This window comes from Drosophila innubila (assembly GCF_004354385.1).
Source record: "Drosophila innubila isolate TH190305 chromosome 2L unlocalized genomic scaffold, UK_Dinn_1.0 4_B_2L, whole genome shotgun sequence".
NCBI lineage: Eukaryota > Metazoa > Arthropoda > Insecta > Diptera > Drosophilidae > Drosophila > Drosophila innubila.
The window spans coordinates 23,319,994-23,347,597 of NW_022995372.1; the positions used below are offsets into that span (position 1 = coordinate 23,319,994).

The following is a 27,604-nucleotide window of genomic DNA, read 5'->3' on the forward strand; positions in this document are numbered from 1 at the left end:
TCTTTTAGTCTCTGAGATCCTTATGTTTATACAGACGAACAGACGGTTTTTCGTGATTGGCGTGGGCGTGTCAAAAATTTAAAACAAACTTGATCTGCTCCAACGAATTTGGAGTCTGTGGGTGAAAGTTTGGTTTCTCTATCTCTTATAGTCTCTAAGATCTAGGCGCTCACACAGACGGACAGACGGACATGGCTATATCGACTCGGCTATGAATTTATGGGGTCTTTATAGGGTCGGAGATGCCTCCTTCTCCCTGTTACATACATTCCAACGAACACAATATACCCTTTTACTTATTTTTTAAGTAGCAGGTATAAAAAGTATAGAATAATTTCTTATATTAATTAATTCATCGAATATCACTCGATTAGACTATATATAAACTACAGATTTTACCAGATTTCAAGATACACACAATTTATTGATTAAGATCCGATTTATTAAGGTACTAATCATATATTAACAGATTTGATCCTCTGAGTAGAGACGGGAAGTTGTTAGATTTCGAAGCTCAGCAAATTGCTGATCTTTGGACCGGGCTCATGTTATTTGTTCTTGCTAAAATCGTTGATGTTGACAATGCTGCTCATAATAATGATGCAGGGTATGTTTAGTTTTCTGCAACATATGGAAATATTATTAACAACTAAATTTTTGGACGAAGGTCATTAACTAACCAAATGATTTTTGGCGAGAAGTACATCACTAATGGGTTCCTTTTCTGAGATCGACGAGGATATGACGAGATCCAAGGGCTCGTTGTTGTTGTTCACCAAGTTGTCCACGTGCTCAAGGACAGCTGTAAAAACAGATTACAGTCGCTTGAATTAATAGCCAGAAACGAATTAAAGGCAATTTAATGATTGGTGTAATAATTGTTTTTAAGCATTTAAAATAAAATTTAAAAAAATAAATAGTGATATTGTGAGTATAGAAGTTTTGAATGTTAAAAAAAATTCTGCTCCATTTTTCCTCGGTTTGTTATTAACAAAACTTGTGCAGAAATTTTATCATACCTGGATTGGGATAGTACTCGAAGGGTCGGGGTTCACTCGTCGCTCCATCCGATGGTCGCACCAGCTGCAACTGCACCTGCAAAGGAGAATGGATCAAAGAATATTATTATTTTGTTCCTTTTTAATAACGCAAAATAACAATAAATCGAATATAGAAAACATTAACAACTACACACCTGAACTATATGCCGGACTTCGGGATTGCGATAACGCGGTGTTCGGAAAACAATCGCCATCTGTTTGTAAACATCCTGATTCTGAAAGGTGGCATCAGCCTCCCAGACTACGTCACCTTCGTCGTTGGTCTCAAAGAAACGTATCCTAATGTCATTCTTGGAGACCTTGTCGCAGAGCATGATGATCTCATCACCACCGCTCATCTTCGAAAAACCACAGCAGAGTCTGGTGATGGTCAGCTCGTTGCTCTTGCCATAGATTGGCGAAGAGACGACGGGGTCCAAGCTTACATAGTTGTTGTCCACCTTGATATACGCCTGATAACACAGACGCAGCTGGTACAGATTAATAAGGGCCAAGTTGTTCAAATGATCAAAACCGACTGCAAAATCAAATCAAAAATCAAACTAGTAAGAAAAAAGTCTGTTTCATCCTCTCTTGGTTTCACACTATGTGCTCCTGTTGTAATAATATAGTATTAATCTATGATCTGTGTTTATCTGTGTGTCTCAAAACTTTTATGACTTAATTACTTATGCATACGCACCGTTAAATGGATCAATATTTCTTTGCTGGCGCTGCAACAGCGAATGGCGTACATCCGACCTCTTAACACATTGGATACCAAACTGTAGTTCCAGAATACGCTGGTCGGGTCTCAGCCGTTTGACAAAGGAACCAAATCGGCTGTTGTTGGTTTCTCCCCTCTCAATTAATTTATGTGGATGCTGTAAATAGGGCTGATCAACAGTGACGCAAGTGATGACCACAACTACGGGTCCATTGTAATTGCAAATTTTGATGGTGGGGTACGTCTTTTTTGTCGGTGTGGAGCTCATCCCGACTATGGAACCCGCCGTGCGACCCTCGCATTCATAGCGAAAGCGTATGATCTTATTCGTCGGCTCTTCGATGATCTGTATGTAAGGTTCCTGGCTGGGAATTGAAGGCGGCACTAGGTATGGTATCGTCGGGGGTATCGGCAAAGAGTACCCTAAACGAAAAAAAAAAAAGATTACACAAATTAGAAGAATTCTTAATAGGCAAAAAAAAAATGGACCCGACCATAAATTTGGCTCATATGGCAGAAACAAATATAAATTTAATATTTTAGTAGGAGAATATTGTTTTTAGATACCCATAATGTTTTAGTGATGCTTTCTGACGATGTGTATGTTATCGAAAGTTATTCACTATCACAGACGGACATACAAGGGCGAGATTGGTTAAGTCAATGATGTACTTACCTCTTTTTTTGATGGCGCTACAGCTCTGTGAGTCATGTGTAAAGGGATAGCATTGAACACTTATCGGAAGCTGCTCCCGTCTACAGTAATCCATCAGCCCCACAATTTCTGGTGGTGGGCTGGCTACATTCCCTGTGAAATGAGCTGATACCACAACGCGTGTGCGTGCTTTTCCATTTAAGATCAATTCTGAAATAAAAGTAAAACTAATACCTTTCCTCACTATTGAACATGCATATAGATCCTTTTACACGCAAAGTACACTTATGTCAATGTCTAGTTCACTAAACTAACTGACTGATTTCTTAAAAATGGTTTAATATAATTTTTGAAAATTTATACAAATACAATAAACAAATTAAATATACAATCGCAATAATAATTATAGAATATTAACTCACCATCGTTGCCAGTATTTTGAGCCATGCTTAGCCTTTCTTATTTAAATATTTAATATTTTATTATATTAATAATATTGCTTGACACGCGTACTAAAATTGTTAATCGTATGAAAAAATTGTTAAGTTTATATTTGTCACAATTCTCATATATTTCTCTGCTTATCGCATAAGTCGTGCCCAAATTCGAAAATATCCGTCCATTTCCGTAGATTTACTTTTTTCTGTGCGCAAAATTAAAATTTTTCAGAGCTTCAGCAATGTACTTGCAAGTTTTTTTGATGTTATAATTTGTATTACTTAGTTGAATGTCACATCAAGAATAATTTACAAATACACGCCAAGAATTCACCAAGTTTTTCGATCTAAAAACAGATGTTATGTTACAAAAAAGCAAAAACATCCGTAATTGTCTAAGTTAAGTCACAAACTAATTGTTGAGTTGATCGCGTATTTCGACAATTTTAGGCTTCAAGTGATACGACCACTTTTCGTGAGACTTCGGCTTCCGAGATCGGTAAAGAGTCTATCTTTTGCCTTTCCTTTTATAGCAACAAATTTTTGTTTAGACATTTTTAACATCTTCTTGTAAGTTTGGCTTACATATGCTCCAACAAACTTATGATACTGTAATCTCTAATAGTGCTGTCTAAATTAGATTGAATCTTAATCTTATCACTACACCAAATTGCTAAATAATTGATCATTTATCTTTTCGCATCAGCAAAATTAAAGCAAAAAAAACTACCTTCCTTATAAAAATTCACAAAGAAAGAACGGAAAAAAGAAAACAATCTAATAACAGTTTGGAAATCCTATCTTGTTGCTGGGTTATACACTTAATTTAAACATAAAGCTTTGCATTTAAATGATGCTGTACACAATCAGAGAATGTTCAGAGAATGCCGTCTTCTTAAACTGAACTCGTATGTATAAAGTCAAGTACACATATTTTCTAAGATGCGCAAACGGAATTTTGAGCATAATCTAAGCACTGTCAAAATACCGTTCTTATCGCAAGTTAATAACGCTATACCTCTGACCTTGTTGTACAGAAAAACTCAGAGCACACCATTTTTACTGTACCCTGTACCTAAAAAGTCGCTAGTGTCTATTAAGTTGATTAAATGCGCTGTGCCATATTGTTTTTGTATCACCCGAGCGTTCACAATTCACAACACGAAGGTGTAGACCTGAAATGTTAGGTATACATAAGTATAATGTTATAAAAATAAAATTCGGACTCTCGACATCTTATTTGTTGTACATTTAGTTGTAAAGCTTACATGCTGGGTTTGGCTAACCACCAGCGAAAACAACAAAATTTCAGACAAATCTTGGATGATTTGAGTATATATTCAACATTTTCAAAAATTGATCCATAGACGGAAAGATACAATCAAAAATGCTGCTATCCGGCAGTTTTGCTTTGTATATTACCTGGGTCCAAATATAAGTCATAATGAACCGAGTTGGTTAATTAATAATGCGATCTATATCAATTTTCAATTCTGTTTCTAATTTGATTTTCTAATCATAAAGATTCACTTGTGCGGTATGTCGAAACGCCACCTGACGATAATCTAAAAAAAAAATCGATAATCAATCTCAAAAGTATCGGATACCAAGCTTCACCGAAGCACGACGCTTACTCTGATAACGAAACGTTCTTTTGTTAATTATTAATAAATTGAACTATTATAAAATTAACAATACTACATGGCAACGACATATTGCCATACAACTATGAACTCAGTTAATTTTTTAAATATTTACAGATAACCATCGGAATTCTAAAATTTAGCAATACTTGTCCTTATTTAGTACACTTAAGAAAAGTCCATCACGTTCGCATGATTAACTCGGAAGTTATTTAAGAAACTATAATCCGGAAGTTATTTCGCAATGATGACAAATAATATTTGATAAAGGTTTGTGAAGAGCGTTTATTGAAGTCTGGATTTTCTACAACTCTAAAGCTCTAGCATTATAGCTTTATTTTTCCTATAAAAATAATAAACTTCCGTGTAGTCCAAATTAAAATAAAGAGCTCACATTGTCACTTGATTTGTTAAAACGAACATTATTCTGATACACCACTTTGTTGAAAAGTAGGTACGGTAAGTCAACGCTGCGTATACTTGACATCGAGTAGTTAATGACGAATGAATGTTGCATCTAGCAATTACTATCTCGGAGATCTGCTTATTCATATGGATAGACGGACATTCACACAGACATATAAAATACACACTTCCATGTTTTATTAAGTTTCCTTAAGTACACCTAATTGTTTAATTGTGTAGGAAAGCTCTATTTGAGACAAAATACTTTTTTTGAACAGTTAAGCGAATGTCCTCCATTGTTGTAGAAATGCAAACATGGGCGTCAAATAGAGGCAATTTACAAATGAAAAATTAACTGAGTTACTGAGAGGATAGTGTATAGAAATGTCTGGATAAATTTTCTGAGATCGAAGCAAACGAGTGTTCAGTAGATTTACAGTAGGCATTGTCGTTATTCTTCTTTGAAGTGCTAAACATAATATAAGGAAATTAGTTTAAATTCCCTGAACAGTCGGAACGCATTGCAGTGCTTAAATAACAAAAATATAATTCAATATTTTTCAATACAATTATTATAATAGATTTTTAAGTAAGACAAAAATGTGGCCAAAGAGTCCGCGTATACGTAGATATGAAAAGAGCGAAGATTCGCCGCGTTCCAAGAAGAATTCGCCACGTGCTCCCTATAGCAAGGCTTTGATTAATTCGCAGTTCAAAAAACGACGCTCTCAGGGTTATGGACAGCGAATGCAAAAGATGCATAGGTGAGTTTCCGTATTGTTGAGCATATACATATGTATGATCTTCAATTTCCCAGCATTGAGAGTAAGGAATTGCTGACAAAATTACCCAAGGCGGTATTTCTGACGCCTTCCTCTTCGGATCACTCGCTGAGCACCAGTTTGTCCAGCTCTGGCGAATCTGTTCGCATGGTGCAGCCCAAGTTAGAGAAGCCGAAAGAGGCCTCATCTGCTCCAACTCTGCTCCCTCCATACTTGACTCTGAAGCGTCAGACGACAGCGGCAATATTGAACTTTCGGGCACGCAAATCTGTTTCGCAAATGGACTTTAAGGAGGCCCGACGCACTGGGAACTATCAGTTGGTGGCCCATGTGGCCAACTCTAATGCGCTGGTGCCATCTGCCAAGCAGGAGAGCCAACTAACCATCAAGGACGAGAATCTCGCCCAGCTGCTGCTCCAGGATGCAGCGCAACTTTGCAGTGCTCGTCAGAGCAATGTGCGCTTTGTGGTCAACGGAGATCAGGATGTGCGTATTGCCAGTCTGCGTGTCTTTAACACGATCATGTTACGCTCCTGGCGACGTCGCCGTGAGGAAGTTCGTAATCTTAGCGAGCAGGTGGAGGAATTCAAGCGTAGTGTAAGATACAATTCTAAACTCTCTTATTTGTTCAATAAATTGTACTCCTCTACAGTTCGTGAAGAATCGCAATCAGCTGCATGTCTACAACACGCTCTTCGCAGTTGAAAAGCGACGCAATGATACCCTCAATGATCAGCTGAAGCAATCCTACATGGACAGTGCCAAGACCAAGTTATCATATAATGAACTCAACATATTGCTGGAGCAAATCAACAAGGAGAAAATCCAATTGGTGCAGGAGAACGTCGAAAAGCAACAGGAAATTGATAATCTACAGGAACTGCTGACGATCACCAAGCGGGAACTCTTCCAGGCCAACACTCTGCAGCGAGAGCAGCTGGAGCAGTTGACGCGGGTTCAGCTCGAGTGTCAGGATGCCAAGTTTGATATTGAGGACCTCACTGGGCAGCTACAATCTCTTAAAGCTGAACTTTCAGAGAAGCAAGAATATGTTGAGAGACTTCGAGAAAACATTGCTCACATTGCAGAGCAACTGCAGCAATCTGGGAATAAGCTTCTGGAGTACAAATGTGAAACGGAGATTCATATTGGGTTAGTTGTTTTCGTCTGCATTTCTATTAGTAACCTTAAATTACAAACCATTTCCATGTTTAAGAAAATTAATGAAACATGCTGAGGAGCTTGAGCTGGAGATCAAACAGAAGGAGGAGCAAGTGGTGACTCTTCAGAACTGTCTAGCCGCCACGGTGGGTCAACGCATCCGTCAATGTTTTGCCCAGAGTCAACCTTATCAGCATGCAACCTTTCGTCTGATGCACTTTGTCGCCTACTGCATGCTTCCCGGCACACCCCCGCCCCTGTTACCCAGCTCCACCTTCCCGATTGCGGTTAAAAAACTACGAGGACTTTTCAACTCCAACGATGTTGAGAGATCAGATACCGAACTAAAAAACGCTATAGAAACCCGCAAATAGTTTATCCACTTACTCAAATTTTAAGTAGATCTTTGACATTATCTAATTTTTTTATATTCCTTTTATCTTAGATTCAAGTTTTCTGTTCTCATTGCATTTAATTGTTTAAGAATTCACTTCAAATTTATGAAACTTGGTTAAGAAATAAATGTTTGTTGGAGATGATTTATTCGAAAATCGATTGGATATTTAATAGGTTTTCTATTGTTCTAAATGTACTTCTGAGAAATCCAGGAAATCAAACCAAAACAATTTTCGGTTCCATTGCATTAATGTGAATGCAGAATAACAATAAATAAGGCCAATATATGATTCCGTTTGAAAATCGGTTCAGTTTTCATAAGGTTATAACAGTTTGACCAAGGTCAACCCTTTGACCTAGATAGTTTAAAAGTCAAAATTTTTGTACATTTTGACATGATTTTGTAAAAAAAATGCCAACATTACTAGTTTTGTCATAGTCATTACAATTAAATTTCTTACAATGATTTTGAAGAACAAATTTATATGAGCCAATTTTCAAAAAAAAAATTGGGAAAAATTTACTTCTAAAACGATTAATTTATTCGTACTCGTGTTTAAAAAACATTATACTAAAAACACATTTTACATTTGTATCAAACACACACAATATAATGACTAAGAACTGATATAATAAGGTATTACGTAGATATTGATAGATTTGATATTTGCAGATCTTCTGAATTGAGGCGCAACATTTGCTGATCCTCCGAATTGATGCGGATTAATTGTTCACTATCGAAGCTCAGCAAATTACTGATCGTTGGACCGTTCTCATTGTTGTTATTGTTATTATTGATTTGGTTGCTATTAACGTTGTTGTTGTTGTTGTTGTTGACATTGTTGTCGTACTGCTGATGCATTTGTGTGCCATGTTGCTGCAACTGTTGCTGTTGCTGCTGCTGTTGTTGTTGTTGCAGGGTATGCTGATTTTGCTGTAAATTTTGACATAATTATTAACAATTAAATGTAGGATAAACAGTTATAAGCATACCAAATGATTTGGGGTCAAATTCCATTGCAAATTGCTGGCAGCGCCTGCGCCGGAAGTCAGCAGATTCTGCATGGTGAATGGATTGTTGAGATTACTTAGATTGTTGGTGTTGTTGCCAACAGCAGGTGCTGCCGACACAGCAGCAGCAGCTGTCACAGCAGCAACTGAGAATTTATTATCCCATTGCGCACCGTTGGCAGCGGTGATAAAGGGATTAGGATTGGGATTATATTGCAGCTGATGTTGATGCTGTTGTTGCTGCTGCTGATGCTGTTGTTGCTGTTGCTGTGCGAGCAATTGCTGCGTAAATGGATTGTAGTTGTTGCTCAGCTCCAAGTTGCCAGTGCCACCACCAGCATATTGCTGTTGTTGATGTTGCTGCTGCTGCTGTTGCTGTTGCTGGTGATGATTGGGCGACATCAGCTGTTGCTGCTGGCCATTGCTGGGGGCACCAGCTGCAGCCATGTTGTAGGGCGAGGGAGTGCTGTTCTGATTATAGTTGCTCGACGGTGACAATGGCTGCGGTGAGGGTGTCAACTCTGGCGGTGCACGATACAATCCAAATGGCTGCGGTGAGGTATCTATAATTATTTCAAAGTTAGTTTCCTATTAACTGATGAATCAAATATAAAGATAGATCACTTACCTCTCGGTTCGGTTTTAATGGGCGGTATGTTCTGGGCATTCCAGCAGTTCAAATTATTTTGCCCTAAAATAGCGCAGAAATATATTAGCAATAATCAAGCAAATAACTAATAACAAATCATTAATGCAAACAATTAAAACACGCATTGAAATATACGATTGAATTATGATTAATTTTGCAATCAAAACGTAAATATTACAAATGAAGAGATGAAACTGTTAACATAAGGTAAATTAAACTAAAGAAAATATTAAATGGAAAAGATAAAATTATATTTTCAAATGCAATTATGAATTATTATTAAGGGCAAAGCAAAATGTAAGCAACATAGCAAAAGGTAAAAAAAAGTACAACAACAAAGCATTAAAGCATATTTGTCCTTCAAAAATATATAATTTAATTCCCGCATTCAAAAAAAAAAAAAGAAAAGCTAATAAAAGAAACGCAAGCAAAAAATTTCGTGATTTCAGTAACTTACTCGGTTATATTTTGATTGCTTTATTTGCTCGGTAATAAAAAATTGTATTCGTATTTAATTTTCATTATTTTTTTATTTTTATTATTAATCTACACATATTATAAAATAATTTGAAACATACGATTTACATTTGGTAATTTGCTTTTGTGTTTTGAGTATAAAAATATCAAATTGTTTTCGAATTAGCAAACCGACAAATTGCAACAACAATATATTAATATTGATTTATATATTTCTACTACATAATGTATAACTTATATATTGTTTTTATTAATTTCAAGGTTTTGCATAGTTTTTAATGTCGCGCATTATTTTGTTATAATTTTTTTTGGTTTAAATAGTTACCATAACTTTAATATTTTCTAATAGTCTATACGATTAATACATCAGAGAACTTATCAAGTCTTTGGTATACGAGTAAAAGTATATAAGAATATAACTGGGCATACTTTAATAGGTAGGATTAGTTTTAAAGATTTGTCATCTTTTTTTGTGACTAGAGTTTGTTGCCGTCGACAAGGACGAAAAATCTGCCAAAAATCACAGCAGAGTTTACAAATTTTGCAAAAAAAATTTAGCATTGTGGCACCTTTGGCCAAATGCAGTTGATAGTTCCAACCGAAAAGACAAAAAACTGGACAAAGTACAGGGAACAACAGATAATGAGACCAACACCACAGATTATGATAGATTGTGAACCCGAAACCAACACCCAACTAATGTAAATTGAGGGGGCAACTTACTACCATCCTGATGATCATTCTGATGCTGTTGTTTCTGTTGTTGCTGGAGCAACAGGTGCATGGGATCACCGCCAGTCTTTTGACGTTTTCGCCTCAAATGTGCTGGATCTATAAAAAAGAGTATAGCAATGGGACAAATTCTTTAATTGCCAACTTGGATTAACTTTGGACTCTTGGTTTTTTCATTCGAAAAAAAACCCTTAGATTACGTGTACTTAGACAGATCTATTAAATACAAATTCGGATGGGGGCGCATTTCACAATCTCCCCACTGTTAAACAAAATACAACAAATTTATGCAACAATTTTCCTTGGGAAAATGCAGCACAAAACAAGTTTTCGATGGGTAGTTGCAGAGCTACCGCTTACAAAATTGCATACCAATCGGGTATGGTTACTGGGTATGTTTTTCTTTTTTTCTAAAACAAATACAAATACAAATTGGGGCGCCAAATACTGGCCATGCAATTAGGCCAAGTTGCGCCCACTGCCAAGTGTACAATTGTGTTAGGCTGTCTTTTGCCTGTTAACGTGTTTTAGTCGTTGATTGATTGATTCGTAGGGCTATATATTAAAAACAAACAATATTTATGACGCCCCAGTGCCACTGTAGGGTCTTAACAAATCCGCTCCTGAGCTTGAGTTTCCGTTTCAGTTGCTTTTAGCAGCCGCCAAGCGTTTGGCCACCTGATCGGGAGTCAGAATCTCGCCAGCATCAACTGGCGCATAGTAAGCGGATGTTTCATCAAACTCACTGGCCGTCGCCTGGGGAGGCACACTCGTGTATAGAGCAAAGTGTTCGACTTCAGTGAGATCCAAATTGGGATCCATTTGGACATTGAAATGCGCCTCAATCGAGCTGACCAAATTGTGTAAACTCTGGCGATCGGCAATGGCAACCAGCTCCATGCCGCCTTCGCTAATGGGAATCTCGGCCAGTTGCAATGCGGATGCAGTGCGTCTGTCTAGCTGACCGCCCAATGTGATTGTGCTGGAATTCGAATACGCCTCATTGGGCGACTGTTGCAAGCTACTCGAGCTGTCACCCTTCAATGGAATATGCACCACATCCGCATTCAGATACGAGGGTCGCTTCCCGGACACACTGCTCACACTCCGCCCACATGGCTTGCCCGTTCCCGTCTTGGCAATCTTTCGGGACACCGCCGAGTTGCCATTGCCGGCCGACTTGGATGGACTCGCATTGGTGGATTTGCTTTGGTTCAATGACTTGGCAGATTTCTGAGAAGCTCGCAAAGGATCCCGCACGGCAAACAGTTCCAAGCTGGGCTCACTGCTCGCCGTTGCACCTGTTGTCTTTGAACCCAAACGGGAACAGTTCTCATTGCTCTGGTGCATTAGCTCCGGTTTGCTCTTGCGACGTGAGAAGAGTTTGGAGAAAAATCCGGGTTTCTTTTGTCTGGGCAACGTATTGAAATTGGGATTTGTTGGAGTCTTGGACTTTTGTTTGGTCTGCGGTGGCTCTGGCAAACGCTTTGTCGGCGCCGGCGGCAGATCGGATAATCTGGGATGGATTATGGGCGCTGGCAGACGCGCTTTCTCACGCACTGGCGGCGGACCTGCATCTCCATTGTTCGCCTCTATCGACCGATTCTCTGCATTGCTGTCCTGCTTACGAAGTCGCTTCGGCGGCAACGGCGGACGTTTCTCCTCCTCCATGGCCAGCAGCATGGCAGCAGCATCCAGCTCCAACTGTTCCTCGTCCAACTGATTCTGGTGCAGCATTTGCTGTTGCAGTTGCTCATGTTGTTGCTGCAACTGTTGCTGCTGTTGCTGTGAGTTCACTTCAACTGCATCATAATGTTGCGCATCTTCTGGCGCACACTGTGACATGGGTGGCGTTGGTGGCATTATATCCTCCATGGGAATAAGGACGGGATTCTTGAATGCTATCTGCAGACTTGTATACGTTGCCGTATCATCGAAGCTATCCTCCACTTGCATCGGTGGTCGTTCCATGCTCTGCAACTCATTCTGTATGGTATTGTTGTATGTGTCGCGTTGCATCACAAAGTCCGTGTAGATCTCATCCAGCTCGGCCACCTGGTCGAGCAGCTCATTCAGTGTCTTGTCCTCATCCATTACAGGCACTTGGGTCTCGCCTGTGGCGCCAGTGCCATCGCTGTCTTCATCCTCACTTGTCCTGGGACCACGCAGCTCATTCGACTTCATCCACTCATTGATCTTATCGTTGGCTGTGAGAGTATGAGACTCCGGCTCAGGTTCCGGTTGCTGCTCCTGTTGCTGCTCTGGCTGCAGCTCCGACTCCTCCTCTGGCTGTGCCACAGGTGCAGTCACAGCCAATTGTTGCTCCAACTCGAGTTGCTCCAATTCGCGCACCTTTTCATCAATAATCGTATCGATTTCCTGCTCGGTACGCAATCGCTGTGCCTCAGCTTCCGCTTCCGCTTCCGCTTCTAATTCCGCTGCAGCATCCGCTGCCTCCATATCCTGTGGCGCCTGTTCCATAATATCCGCAACAGTGATGTCAAATTGAGGCTGCTCTGATTGCTCCAAAACAGGCGTATTTAAATCAATAACCTCAATCGTTGGAGTCTCACGCTTTGCGGCGGAACTCGTGTCGAGCGATAGAATTTGCTGAAAGATGTCTTCATCTGGCTTCCGCTTGAGATGCCGATGAAGATTCCAGAACGTATGCCTACCTGAATCCATTGGCACATATTCGAAGGGTAATGGCTCGCTGGTAACGCCGTCCGAGGGTCGACGCAGCTGTATAAAAACCTGTTAGGGCAACAACAATATTAGATAACATTCTAATATAATAGAGTACACAATTGTTATGTCACCTTGGCGGGCTCCGTTATCTCAAGCGAATGATATCGAGGCGTCTTAAATGTAATGGCAGTCTGCTTATGCACATCCGTGTGCTGAAAATCACCCAATGCCTCCCAAACAGCCACACCGTTCTTCTCCTCATAGAAACGCACTGTGATATCCTCTTTGGCAACCTTCTCACACAGCAATATGATTTGCGTGTTGCCCAGCACACTGGCCGAGCAACTGCAGAGCCGACAAATAACCAAATCAGACATGGCCTTCTTGTCAAAGATCGGCTCGGAGACAACTGGGGGCAGTGGCGTTGTGAAGCGTCCTTTTTGCTCACTCTCCATGAATACTTGAAAGCACAAACGCACCGAGTTCAGATCAATGCTTGAGGGCTGGAAACGATGCGAGAAACCCGCTAAAAAGTGGAATGAAAATCAGTAGAAAATATTTTATATGCTTAATATATTTTTTTAACTGCTAAATAGGGAATAGTGAAATAAATCCTTTTTTAAGAAACGAAAACCAAAACGTTTGCAACTTAAAATTTCAGTTTGAGAAAAAAATGGTCAAGAGGTCAACCAATTTCAAACTTTCATAGCTGTTTCAAAACTAGAACGACTTTCAAGCGGAATGTCATTTTGACCATACTTTGGCCTATTAATTCATTCGGCAATTAAATATACTTAATCTCGTTTAACAATTTTTTTGCCTCTGGATATTGTTTTGAATTACAGTGGTCGGCATATTTATTTTGACAAACGTAAACAAAATGTTTTGATGCAAAAAGTTTCTTCATATAATTCTTATAGTGACTGCCAAGAGAGTTTTTCAAATACCTCTTTGCATATATTTTTTATGATTTTTTGTAAGGGATGATCTCAGAAAATTTTTGTATGAAAAGGAGGAAAAAGTGACTAAAATAGTAATTTTAAGCAATTTTCAAAAAATCATAAAAAATAAAAGCAAAGAGATTTTGTAAAAATTATTTTTGTAGTCACTATTAAAATTATTTGAAGTAACTTTTTGCATTAAAACATTTTTTGTTTAAGCCCGAGAAAAAAAATATTAAAATTTGACTCAATTCTACGTCGACATAAATTCAACATTTTTAATGGGTATTTAATGGGTTAAGGAAAATTTTGTATCTCTCAAACAAGATTTAAATAACCTTTTCATTGATGTTAAAATCTTCATAAAGTTAGTTTAAATTATGAGTAGATTTAGCTTTAAACTTAATTCTGAGGCCTTTCATTTTCTTGTGAAAAATCATGTCAAATTTGATCAAAAATTTGACTAGTAAAGTTGCTGGTTCGAAGTTTTGACCAAATTCGATCTTTCATAACTTTGAATATATGTATGGAATGCTATAGCTTACTCTTGAAGGGATCGACACGTATTTCCTCGCGAGCTTTTAACGCCGCTTCAATGTCCTTCTTCTTGACACATTGGATGCCCAGATTGCTGAACACGGCTCGCATTGTCTCACTGCTGATCTCCAGCGTGCAGACGCCCTTCTTGCAGCCCTCCTTGCCCACCAGATTGTGCGGATGTGGACTGCAATGCAGAGAGAAATGTTATGAAAGCTTTCTCAATAATGTATCTATAAGATGCACTTACCGATATGGCGTATCCTTGGTGACGCAGGAAACAACGACAACGGCGCGTCCCTTGTAGCCAACAATCTCGATGGTTGGATAGGTTTTGTTTTCGGCCGTTGAGTTAACACCGGGTATAGAACCCGCCGAACGACCCTCGCACTCATATCGAAAACGCAAGGCTTTACCGGCGGGTTGTTCCGTAATCTTCACATACGGTTTCTTTCGCACATTCTTCGCAGACTGTGACAATTGTTGAGTTTGTTGTTGCTGTTGTTGCTGCTGCTGTTGTTGTTGCTGTTGCTGTTGTTGTTGTTGTTGCTGTTGTAGACCATTGTAGTTGAGGTTCTGTTGCTGGGCATCGTTCGCTGCACCCGCAGCGGTCAAATTATTTTGATTTGGAAACATTTCAAGGCCAAAATATTAGCTGCAAAGATCAAGAAAAGAACAAAGTTGGGGTTCAGTTGAACAATAGATAGAGACAAACAATTTCAAAATTCTTGGCAAGCAATGACGCTGCTACTATTTGGCCAAGGCGACAATGACGATATATAGCCAAAATAAAGCCCTGAGACCAATTTGTTAGCTCAATTTCCGCAACGATTTCTTGTTAAATGTAAAAATAATATTTATAGAGAAACAGATATTATAGATCTGCGACTATTGGGCAATAATTTTGATAAATGTTGGCTAGTCTACAACAAAATTCGAGGACTCTTTGACCGCTTGAAGAGAACACTGCAAAGAACTAAGATACAATGAACTCAAATATCTCTCAGAGAATTGCAATCTAGACCAAAAATTTGAGAACTAGATTATTTAATTAGTTATTTTGACTAGTCTACAAAGATATTATTTAACGTTTTGATTTCTCCAAGATCTGAGAAGTCACTGAGAAATCTTCAGTCTAGACAAATCCGCCCACCCTATACACGTAACATGTGAAATGTGGGCGTACATTGTACATTGGAATGACATGAATTGCACCCTGTGGCAAATGCGTCAATTTTAGATCATTTTGCTTGACTGCAAAAACTGCAGTTGTCCGCAAATGTGTGTGTTTTCTATTAGTGTGTGAGGTCGTGTGTGTGTGTGTGTGTTTGTAAGTGTGTGGAACCGGCTGCTGGTCTGGGCCTGGCCATAGCCAAGTTAGCTTCGGACTAACATTTAAAAATAACATTTTGCGTAATGCGTACGCGACAGAAAAATGCTCCACTAGATGATCTATATACCAGACGTGAGCATGTGCCTGTCTATATGGCAGGTAGTATAGATATATACTTATGTATATATAGCTGGTGTAGATATAGATATAGATATAGACTTGCCTCCTCAAAGATTTTTAGCAGCCGTTGCGCCGCTTCCAAAGAGACATTGTTGCGGTTTATCAATGATGATGATAGAGATTCTACTAAAATCGTCCACTAATGCTCTTCTTTGTCATTGTTTCTTATATACATATAGTATACATATATACTATATCTATTATATAGTGACTAGCTCTATGACCTCAGACTTTTTTTACGCCAACGTCTAGACATTGGTCTGCCATTAAAAGAATACGTCAATATATTTGAAAAATTAATGCCATCCATTGGTCTGCAACGGCATGGGGTAAATTTAAAAGAACAAAAAGTAATATGTAAATATATAAACAAATAAAATCATTAACGTGCTGTCAACATTGTAATTTGTTGATTAATTATTAATTAATTAATTAAGAATCTGAGCACATAAATATAATATCCTATAACATATGTATAAAGATTATTCGTTAATTTACTTAAAATCTTTTAAAAAATTATACATAATTTCCAAGAAATATTTTAAATGAAATAAAGACATCGCATCTTTTTCTAATAATGTTTTATTAAATTTTGTGTACGCTTTAAAAATACGCCATAAAAGTTTAATTTTGACTGGTTGTACATAAAAAAACAGTCTTCTTCTGAAAAGCAAAAAACTTTAATTATAAAATTATTTAACATATAAAATAACGACAGATTCATGTTATTTGTTTTGTCATGTAATACATAACATCAAATGATCGTTTTTAATTTATCACAAGAGCATCTATTATAAGTTTTCAATTAGGAAATTATCAAAGGAACTAGCCTGTATGACAGATGCTTTTATGTGTTTTTTAAAAAGTGTAATGCCAAAACTCATAAATCTAATTGAAGGCGGCTAAACATACGCATATGGGGAATCAAAATAAACCTTTAAAACATGAACTCAACACCGAAAAGCAAAGCTAATTCGCACGTCACCCCAAATGTGCTTGTCATTTTCAATTTGGCTTTAAGCAAGCAAGTATGCAAGTCTATATACTATGTATTTATTCTAAACGATCAGAGAATGTACATTATTTTCACACATAAAATTCGATACACACAATCACACATGCAATTTTACAGATATTACGTCATGAAAATGAAAACGGAAAATTGGCCAAAAGCCAACTATTGTAATATGTGCATATAACTTTCGCATATATTTAATTAACTTTAACCATTGGGCGCTTGATGTTTTTTATTTAAATCACCTTTCACTTGACCCCGATATGAAGTTTCCGCTTGGATTACTGAAAGTTCAATTCGGTTATTGTGCTATAAAAATAATTGTTTTATATGTTTTTTGGGGAAAATTTATAAATTTTAACCAAAAAATATTGACAACAAGTTATGAATAGCCACACAAGATATTTGATTTGTTTTTCGTTTAGCGGTTTCAACCGGTTTGCACAGGTCCGGAAAAATGAACAAAATTATTATATATACATATACGTATATGTACATATATGTTCATTTATATACGAGTAAGTTTGTATGTATTACAAATTTTCTTTTCGAAACGCACGTCTTGAGTTGATGCCCATCGGCTATAGACTGAGCACATTTGAATACAGAAACCGAGCAAATATTTTCGAAAGATAGGTATATAAATTTTGTATACGCTCCTGCCGAAAATTTTTTGTCGTCGAAGCTTTCTGCTATTTTTATTTCGTTTTCATTTTGCCTTTTAAATTCTTAATTTGTTAAATTAATTTTGTATGTGCGATTAATGTATAATTCATGTATATTTCTCTGTTTTTATTTTTGTTGTGCCATTTTCAACCAAAAGATAAGTAGAAATATTTAATATTGGGAATATGTACAGATATAAGGGCTCGTGTCTAGTTAAGTTTTGTATAGTGAACGCTCTATACATGATGTTAATAAACCTGGTTACACATGTGTCAGCAAATCGTTAGAAAAATACTCTTATTTAACTATCATACTTTGTTTGTAATAAACAATAAACAAAGTATTGATATGACAGCTGTTTATTGCAACTGTTCAACAGTTGATAACCAGTAAGAACACAATCTTCTGTAAATTTAAAAAATATGAATTAATTTCGAGGAATCGACTTTTTTTTCCGCAAAGCAATGTCTTCTTAAAACTGATTATAATAAGAAAAAAATATAATGATAAGAAAACGAGTTGTATACAACAATATGTTACTTATTATACGATTATGCTAGTATATATTTAAATTCCAATGAAACTGAGTCACAACTCAGTGAACAAATTCATTGAGAAAATTAGAAAAAATAAATCTAGTGTATATAAAAATAAATAAAGCAGAACATTCATGTGAAATTTGTTTACCAGATTAAAGATTCGTATAGAAACTGCAATTTATTTTTTAGGTATATTCTTTCAGAAGATCTTACTCTTTTTCAACAAGTCAAAATGTAATATCACTTTGGCTCAAAAATTTTCTAAGCTCATTTTTATTATTTCTTTCAATTGATTTTTTGTCGACTGCTCCTAGTCGACGGTTAACAAATAAGTTAAGTCCGTAAAAAGAATATAATTTACATCTGCGCAAGTGAATATTATTCTATCTTTTGCATATCATTGATACATTGCTGTATCTTTTATGTTCACAACAAACAATCTTCTCAGGAATGTACACGTTTATAAGATACATTTGTCAATGGCTTTTATTGGCATTTCCGTTCAGTAGCCCCAACGAAAGACACTTGTCAACATTTCTTTCAGATCGTTTTTTTTGGGTCACTTGGCGCCGCTTCCCAATTAAGTCAACAAAAAAGACTCAATATTTTGACCAATATAATATAAAAAATATATATGTATGTAGCGTTGCCCAAAACATGTGCATTATAAAATATGTGATAATTATAAACAATATACGACTTATTGTACAAAAAGTTTTCGATCTTAAGATCAAAAACTCAGAGAATTTCCAAGAAACGAGGTGATTCATAAGGCAAAGATAATTATAACGTTCAGATATTGCAGAATCTATCTATAATTTTGAATATGCTAGGAATTTGGTTCGTGTGGCCAAAAATTTGCAAAGAATCATTCAGAAAACGCGTGCTATCTGACTTTTCTGTGATGACATTTAATGAACGAGCTTAATAAAGCAAGATATTTTAATGGATGTAAGGTCAGTTACCTAAGTATTATACGTTTCAAGTATAAATTGATTCACATTAAAATTTCCCCAATTAATTAGTTGAGCAATGAATGAAGACTGTGAACTACATATAGTAAGGATGTTATCAGTACTATTCGTATCAATTTTGATCAGAGCGACTGGCACATGTGACAGATGATTATATGGCAATTTATTTGTAACGCCATCGCTGCGATGATAATACCGCCATATAACGGAACGTAACGGTTCGCACCAACTGTTTTAGATAAGCTACCGAATTGCCGACTTTGAGATATGGCCCGAAACATTGCGTATCAGTTGAACTGATATGAAGAACTGTAGTACACATATGAAATAATCGATGATATGAAACGAGTCTAGCATTAATAGCACTACGAGTCCCTGGGATCGAAATAGAATGAAGCCAAACAAAAATTGATTCACAAAAACCTACAAAAAAACCACTAAAAATAATAATAGCAACAAACAAATAAATAAAGAAGCTTGCAAATCATAAACCTAAAGTTGATTAATGATTAAATGCTTGTGGAGAATAACAGAGGTATTCGTTAAGCAGAGCGAAAGAGTGAAACAATTTAACAAAAAGAGACAGATAGAGCAAAAGAATTATCTTGAACGGCGCCAATCCAGCAGTTATGGGGACTCAGCCAATATCATATCAAACAATTTGTTGATTACTTAATATTCAAATTTTATGCAATTTTCAATAAAACGAGTGAGAGGGAGAGAGAGAAAAAAACATAAAATTTTTGGCGCCAGGCACTACAAATTAAGATTAAGATCAACATCAAAGTAGCAGCGAATTCTTCGACCTGGCTCAAAACAAGCCCAAAACTAGTTGGGAAACTTCAAGATGATCGACCAGAGAATGTCCGGCAATCCGAGACGCCAAATTGTCGCCAATCTTTTATTTAAACGGAATAAAAAAAGCACAAATTTTTTTAATGATCGTTGGCGTCAAGAAATTTACAGCTAAAATAAAAATACAAATAAATATCTGATTGGCTGTCGTCGTTGACAAATATTTGGAACTAGTTCCGATTCTAGAATATAAAAGTTTAAGTTCAGATTTATTCCTTATTATTCATAATTTTGGAGTCTTGAAATACTTTTGGTTTAGTTTTTAAATATTTCAATATATAAAACAGATATCAGATAAGGCAGTTTGAAACTATAAACTTCCACTAGTTCCGATTCCAGAATATAAAAGTTTAAGTTAAGATTTATTCCTTATAATTCATTGTTTTGGAGTCTTGAAATACTTTTGGTTTTGTTTTTAAGCATTCCAATATATTAAACAGATATCAGATAAGGCAGTTTGAAACTATAAACTTCCACTTTCGTACTTAGTTTATAAGCACGGAACAAAGCGCAAACCTGAGCACCGTAAGAAATTTTAAAATTTGTTAATAAAGATACAATATTAATAAAGTTAGTCTTTTTCTTGCATTTAAGGTATTTGACCGTCTATCATCTTGAAGTCTAAGAGTATTATTTATCAAATGCACGCATAAATACATTTCACACCTTTTGTTTTTACTGACAGACAGTTAAATTGATCTTTTATGATTGATGATTGAGCACTGAAATTATGAACGCTACAAATAATATATAGTATATAACGGGCCTTACCCGCGTTGCGTGGGCATCAATCAAAACTTGGTTTAGCATATGCAAAAGTTCCGAGAAATGCCATTTATTGACTTTGTCTGTTGATCTAGCTTCAACTCGAGCTTTATGTACATATATCGCACAATTGAGATAGCTATACTCGTAGTGACTTGCTATATTTGTAGTAGCTGTTTCCACTTATTTACACACACTACACACACATGCACATATGCATGTATGAGTCAACAGCCGGTTTAGCATGTTGTGTGTGCGATATATAAAATTACGTTGAATTAGCTAAAAGCATCACACCCGTAATTACCTGCAATGGTAGCCAAGGACGAGTTAAGACACCAGTTGGTGTTATTTTTCTTTTATTTATAAAAAATTGTTTTATGTTTTCTTTAATACATTTCGCAAGCGTTTTCTTAGTATTTTAGTTTAAAATTCATTTTTTTGTGCAACTTCTCAAAACGCGCACTATCGAATTGTATACTAAACTGTTAATTTCCGTTTTGAATTTTTCCGGTCAAGACAACCGCAAACGCAAAGAGTCGATCTTAGAATGAAACACAATTGAAAATTCTCGTGCTGTTTTCGACTGGCCCAAACAAACTGCAATCGAATCGACGAAGCTTTTCTCCCATCCCACCTAAGTTTTCAGGCAACGACTGCGACGACGACTTTGACAGCGACTGCGACCGCGACAGCAACTGTGCTGCCATGTACACAGGTGTTTTAGACTTCTATTTCAAATTATCGCATATGCTAGACTATTTAATCCAAAAGAAAAGAGAGAAACAGAGAGAGAGACAGAGCTAGAGTGTGAGAGTGAAAGCTTTTGCGAGGGGTTGTAAATGCACTGAAAATTATTTTATGTTACCAAGTCATAAATTTAACATTTTATTTACATGCATATTTTTATCAAGTATACGACACATACGCATACTTATGATGAGTACCATTGCTTGAGCTTATTCACATTCAAATTTAAATAAACAATATGCCAGAAAAAATGATCAGATTTTTAAAAAACATCCGAGTGTTGACTTATTTTTTTTTTTTTTTATTAACGTCTTGCAATTGAGTCAACAGGATGCAATATTAGAATCAAAAGCTTCATAATTCTAACGCTTGATTTATATAAGAATACTAAGTAAATGAATATAACACCATTTTTTTAAATATATTTTTGTAAGTATAAATACATTGTTTTAACTTAGAGCAGTTATAAGTAAGTCGCACGTCTTGTTATATAAAACCATAAAATTGTTAGATTAAATCATTTTCAAGTCATGACATGACAATAAATTACTACACGTAATTAATACTTGAACAACAAATGAAACTGATTTCTCTGCGAATATTCTACATGTTTATTAATAACCTAGTAGTTCCCCTCTTCAACTGTATATCGTATATAGGAAAAAGTAATAATATCTGTGCTTCAAGCTCACCTTAATCGACGCGTATTTCGTGATTAAAACTTAAAATGCATTGAGCGTTGCTCTTTGGTGTATATATGTTAGCTGTACTCCAAAAAACTTTCAATGCAAGTTTGGGTCTGGAATGAAGAGCACGAAGGGGGAAATTTAAAAAAAAAAATCTTCATCACTCGAGAAAACACTGCGCCGTTATGTAAATTAGTTAAATGCAAAATAATAATCTTTTTTTTAATTTATTCATTTATTTATAACCTCAACGCAATATAGAATCCATTGAACGTTAAAACTCATTTTATCAGACACTAACACAGCCGCACACACACAAAACTATTACAAAAACCGGTTAGATATTTTAATGATATTTTTTTTTTCTTTTTTTAATATAAATAATTTTCTTTGCTTATTAAATTTTTGCGCGAAAAACAACCCGAGGTTGTCGGACTGACACAAGGCAGACTCAATAAAGAACAGTGCGATGCCATAATACAGCAACTTCGAAATATGTATTATGAAAAAAAATACATAATAATAACAACAACAACGATAGCAACAAGAGCAAGAGCAAAAATGTCATGCAAATTGAATAAAGCAGAAATTGAAAACTAACGAAAAGCTAAGAAATCAAAAAGTCGTCGAAAGCGAGAGCATGAAGCCTGGAAAAGGCGTAAGATAGGCATACACGAAAATATTAAGAGGCGGGTAAGAGAGGGTAAAAGAGAGAAAAAGAGAGAGTGGAGCGCGAAAGGGAGAGCATGAAGCCTGAAAGAGGCATAAAATAGGCATAAATGAAAAGATTAAGAGTCGAGTAAGAGAGAGTAAATGAGAGAAAAAGAGAGCGTGTAGCGCGCGCTTTTGTAATGACGTCGCTGTTTTCTTATTGGGGAATTCCGGGCTTTATGCTTATGCGATCATCATCAGCGGATGGCGGCTTGTTTTTGTTTTTGTATCAGCGGCGGCGGATTTAATTTGAATTCATTGTATGTATGTGTGTATGTACATTCATACATATGTATGTTGTTGTTGCCCAATAAGCTTTGGTATAACTTTTGCTTTGGCGCTTTACTTTGCTTTGCTGTGATCCAAACAAATTTGGCAAGATTGTGTCGTAATCTAATCATCAAATTCTAATTCAAATTATCAATTGTACGTGCACTGTCGTCTGTTGTAAATTTGTTGTTATATTTTTGTGTTTAGCGCTTTGCTATTTATATATTTTTGTTGATTTCTTATTTTATTTGAGTTGTTAAAAATGTGTAAAGCTTTCAAGTGAAACTTGTGTATGCACCTTTTTTAAGTTTTCATTTTATTTTTATCTACAATTTGTCTACACTTGTCATGCACAGGTTTTCTTAACTTGACTGCGCCGCAAGTGCGCAAGAGAGAGAGAGAGACAGAGACAGCGCGAGAGAGAAAGAGACACGCACAGTGACAGACACAGATAGTGGGAACGAAAGAGCTTTAAGCACACGCGATCGTGCAAAGACGTTAAAAACACAGTTAAAAGCAAGAGAGCACAAAAAGCACAAGTTAACGGTGTGAAGCAAACAGAATCGAACCGATCGCGACGCCAGCGAATTGAAGACTAAACTGAAAGTCCAGAAATACAAAAGTCACTTCGTCGACGCCATTTAAATTGCCGCCAAAGCGTCAAAGAGCTTTGTGTTTGGAGTCGAACAACGACAAAAAAAAACAAAGATCAAAGTTGAGCTGAAAACTAAAAACAAGACATGACGCAGCAATCGATAAGTGCAAGCGCAGCTTAAGAGAGCATACAAATAAGAGAGAGAGTGAGCTCTTAAGAGATTACGTACGTCACAATCTAAGCCAAGTCAAGGCGAGCTGAGCTGAGTCACGTTCACAATGCATAACAATGGACGGGAATTGTAATCTGCTCTTGACACTGCCAAATTTCTCACAGTGTCTTCTTCGAGTATGAGTCACACATGAAAGGGGAAAAGCTTTTGTCGCTTTTGCGCTTTTATGAATGAAAATGTTGTGGCACTCGCTTGTGTTGTGGCCTTGTGGGTGGGTGTTGGGTGACAGCTGCCGCTCGTTTGTCTGCAACAACAGAACTGGCGACTGAATCAGCCAGCGATTCCGGGAAAAGGATATCATCATGCGCCGGCATTTGTTGTGGCATTAACCATGGCCCGGAGTCGTGACTCACTTGGTTCCTGCTGCATGCCTCTATAGTACATCGTATATTCACTTTCACTTTACGCTTGAACTCTGACATTCAGGATGCTAATTTCCATGGAATTTAGAAAATTGCTCAAAATTTTTTTGTTTCTGATTCATGCTGCAAGTTAAATACATGATACGTGTTAAGCTTCTTATCACCCTTTCATCACTTCCCAATGCAAGAAAAGCTGAGCTTCTATTTAATTGTGATGATTTAATAAGTCTTTTTGTAGTTTGTTCATTCATAAACAATTCCAAGAAATGTTTTGCATTTAAATATTTTTTTAATAGCCTCATGTGACTGATAACAAAACAAAACAATAAATAATATTATAATATTTTTCAGAATGTCGAATATTCAATACTCTTGCGTATTTTTTCTAAGGCAACTTTAATATACTGTTCTACAATTTTGCTTTAATTACATTAAGTTTAATATATATTAGGTAAAGTAAATTTAACAATGTGTATTAAAATTAATTTCTTGACAATTGATTCATTAAATCGATAGTGTTTGCACAAAATCGCAAATTCAAAATTCTGAAAAAATACTATTTTTTATACAATTACAAAGTACCAAATATAATTCCTATCACTTCAAAGTTGAGGTTTTAATTTAATAAATTCTGAAAAATTATTATACTTTATACATCTTTTACACTTATTCACCTAGCCAACCGACACGCGCCCTATAACCACAATCACAGAAGTATAAAAATTTCCCAAACAACAATTCGTATGAGCTCAACCCAAATAAATAGAAATTATGTCAATGCTGTTGTTTTATGTATTGTAATTTCACAACAAACTGCAGAAATACAGTGAATACATGTATAAAGTAAAATTCCTTTATACTAGTATCATGATAAGAATTGTTGTCCTGGCTGGCTAATAGCCCTGTGCCACCAGACATCGATCAAACAAACATCCAACTCTCGGACCTAATCGTATAAAAAAGCAATCGGCCAATCAGAAAACGTTTGTCGGCAAAATCACGCGATACTAGTCCAATGTTTACCCTGGTTTTTCACAGCAGGGTATGACTAAATATCCAATTGAATCTAGAGTCAGGGTAAGGTACATATTAGGTTTACGTCCCTATAAAGCTGACACGTGCTAGGCATGTAAGAAGTCACTTGCTATTGTACCTTATATACACGACTTATTGATTTTCCTTATGGCCAGGGCTTAAACTCTTTGAACTTCCTGCGATACGCGGCCTTGACGGCAGACCTCGACGAGGGTAACTAACTTTACAAAGTTAAGGCGTTCAATGTGAAGGTAAAAATGCGGTGAAGGACCTTGTCAAAGTTTTTGTAGCTCCGCAGATTTCAGACGCGATAGATGAAATACGCTAAGCTGAAATAAATTAATGAAAATTTAGATTTTGGAAGAACAGTTACAGATTCTAAAAAGTTACTTAATTCAAAAAAAAAAATCAAAACAAATTCCGATAAAAAAAATACTTTTATAAAATATAAGTATATAGAAAATTATTAATTCTGTTAAATAATTTTAAGCGTACTATTTCTCTGTATAAACTGCATTAAAAAATATCTCCTTTATATTTGTAGTATATTCCTCATTCGGCAGGACCTTAACACACCGACTTGTTGTCCCCTTATTTTTCCCTCATCCTGATTCTTTGTGTTGCCGCCTTCGGAAGTGTGCGTGCAATTTGCTATTTAACCTGCAAGGACCTTGGCGAATTCCTAGTATTTCTTTGTAGAATATTACGAACCTGCTATATGGTATAATAAACGATTAAATCAATGCTTTAAGAGCCTTTTAATAATCCCAAGTGTGCTTCGATTGGAATTTCAAAACAAGCAGGACAAATTCAGTGTAGACATGAAATTTTATCACAGTTTTTGGGCTTTTTTTAAAACATTTTTATACAACATTCGAACATATACAGGGTTCGATTAATTACGTTTTTATTTTGTGTTTTGGCCTTTAGTCTCTTGTAAATTGCAGTTAAACGTATAACATTTTTGTGTTTTTAGCATTTTATTCTCATTTTTCCTTTGATACTATGGATCTCGCCAAAATGGTACCAAATAACAGTGTGAATCGCGGTTGCAGCCAGGAGGATTCCTTAAATATCAATAAGGCTGCTGTGTGTCCAGCCCAAGGCAAACATAGAGGATTCTGGAGATTGGAGCAAGGGCAGCAATTGTTGTCAGCCAAAAATCTCTCACATCAGTGGTGTTCCAGCCAGGAGACGGAGCCAGTGGCAAGTATGAAAATCTTCACCTCTGTCATGTTAAACGCCTGGCGACGAAGACGAGCCGATGTCCAGCGCTTGCAGTCGGTGGTGGAGCAGCTAAAAACGAGTGTGAGTATCAAGAAAAAGTTACAGATAGCATAAACTACAAGTATACTCTGCAGTCCATGGAGGCCAAAAACGAGTTGCATGTATGTAGCACTCTGATGCGCGTGGAGCAGAAACGTTGCCAGAATCTACAAGTGGAACTTAAACAGTCCACTTTCAGCATCAATCAAGTGCGCAACTCTTGCGAGATGTTAAATACATCTGTGCTTAGCTTAAAGGCCGACAAGCAGCAACTGGAAGAGGATCTTAGCCGAAGCAGAATAGAAGTAAGTTCGCCCTTTCAAATCTCGTAAAAAATCTAATGGCCTTTCCTTTGCAGTGCGGCGAATTGAGGTATCAAACCAATAAAAGTAAAGATGATCTTCTTGCTGCGCTTTTGGAGCAACGCAATCTGCAGCAATTGCTGTCCACCGAGCAAAGAATGGTTCACCAGCTGACTCGGGAAAATGAGCAGCTGTTGAATGATGTAAATTATCTGCGTAATATGGAAAGCGACTTTCAAAGAAAAGAAGAATCATATTTGCAGGAATTAAAGCTCAAGGAAGACAGTCTTCTCAATATGAGTATAAAGATCAAGGAACTGGAAAGAGAACTCAACAATCGGAGTAGGTAAGTGAAACGATTATTACAAATTGACCAATTAATTATCAATAGTACAGATCATGTTTCAGACAAAACACTAAGCAATGGAGTTGTCCAATGAATGAGCAGAAATTTAACCATGATACTAACTTGTCAATAACTCCAATCAGTTCAGGATTTCAACTGGACCCTCTTAGAAATAATGTCAAACAGTTCATTAAATGGTATGGCATCGATCAGCTCTATAAGAAACTGCATTACTATACAAGAAGCACTGCGTACATCATTTGGATTGTTCTACTGCCATACAAATCTTTGAGAAATGGTTGTATGCCACCAAAGATTCGCCTTACTGAAGTATAAAGATATAACTTTATTAAGTAAAGTTTTTAATATTCTTTTTTATTTACAAGTAGTTTTGTTGTGCCTGGTACCTTTTTCCTTTAACATAGTAATTTAGTTAACTAA

The 27,604-nt window shown here is 36.6% G+C and overlaps 4 protein-coding genes across 11 annotated transcripts; 2 read left to right on the top strand and 2 right to left on the bottom strand.

Annotated features, from left to right (window-relative positions):
- Positions 1-420: 420 nt before the first annotated feature.
- LOC117782280 (dorsal-related immunity factor Dif-like) lies at positions 421-2,556 on the bottom strand. The gene is made up of 6 exons (XM_034619348.1): positions 2,444-2,556; positions 1,744-2,190; positions 1,196-1,578; positions 1,020-1,095; positions 681-802; positions 421-621 (listed from the first exon to the last, which is right to left on the bottom strand). Exons 1-6 carry the CDS (start codon positions 2,535-2,537, stop codon positions 562-564), a joined length of 1,182 nt encoding a protein of 393 aa, XP_034475239.1. The 5' UTR covers positions 2,538-2,556; the 3' UTR covers positions 421-561.
- Positions 2,557-5,472: 2,916 nt separating this feature from the next.
- LOC117780663 lies at positions 5,473-7,283 on the top strand. Its single transcript, XM_034617287.1, has 4 exons — positions 5,473-5,671; positions 5,725-6,286; positions 6,342-6,841; positions 6,906-7,283. The coding sequence occupies exons 1-4, from the start codon at positions 5,508-5,510 to the stop codon at positions 7,222-7,224; spliced, it is 1,545 nt and encodes a 514-aa protein (XP_034473178.1). The 5' UTR covers positions 5,473-5,507; the 3' UTR covers positions 7,225-7,283.
- Positions 7,284-7,765: 482 nt separating this feature from the next.
- LOC117779667 (embryonic polarity protein dorsal-like) lies at positions 7,766-23,629 on the bottom strand. 5 transcript variants are annotated; one of them, XM_034615933.1, is made up of 10 exons: positions 23,324-23,629; positions 22,051-22,157; positions 14,532-14,936; positions 14,290-14,468; positions 12,935-13,329; positions 12,791-12,869; positions 10,107-10,214; positions 8,886-8,948; positions 8,240-8,820; positions 7,766-8,180 (listed from the first exon to the last, which is right to left on the bottom strand). In XM_034615933.1, the coding sequence occupies exons 3-10, from the start codon at positions 14,915-14,917 to the stop codon at positions 7,887-7,889; spliced, it is 2,085 nt and encodes a 694-aa protein (XP_034471824.1). In that variant the 5' UTR covers positions 14,918-14,936; positions 22,051-22,157; positions 23,324-23,629; the 3' UTR covers positions 7,766-7,886. The 5 variants fall into 5 exon arrangements, with proteins under 5 accessions (XP_034471824.1, XP_034471827.1, XP_034471825.1 ...); XM_034615936.1 differs by lacking the exon at positions 22,051-22,157; XM_034615934.1 differs by lacking the exons at positions 22,051-22,157; positions 23,324-23,629 and adding an exon at positions 20,916-21,271.
- Positions 23,630-26,039: 2,410 nt separating this feature from the next.
- Positions 26,040-27,543, top strand: LOC117780449 (ankyrin repeat domain-containing protein 26). 4 transcript variants are annotated; one of them, XM_034616990.1, is made up of 4 exons: positions 26,040-26,557; positions 26,611-26,820; positions 26,874-27,159; positions 27,209-27,336. In XM_034616990.1, the coding sequence occupies exons 1-4, from the start codon at positions 26,255-26,257 to the stop codon at positions 27,235-27,237; spliced, it is 828 nt and encodes a 275-aa protein (XP_034472881.1). In that variant the 5' UTR covers positions 26,040-26,254; the 3' UTR covers positions 27,238-27,336. The 4 variants fall into 4 exon arrangements, with proteins under 4 accessions (XP_034472881.1, XP_034472880.1, XP_034472878.1 ...); XM_034616989.1 differs by having other exon boundaries at positions 26,041-26,557; positions 27,214-27,336; XM_034616987.1 differs by having other exon boundaries at positions 26,059-26,557; positions 26,874-27,163; positions 27,214-27,543.
- Positions 27,544-27,604: the final 61 nt, after the last annotated feature.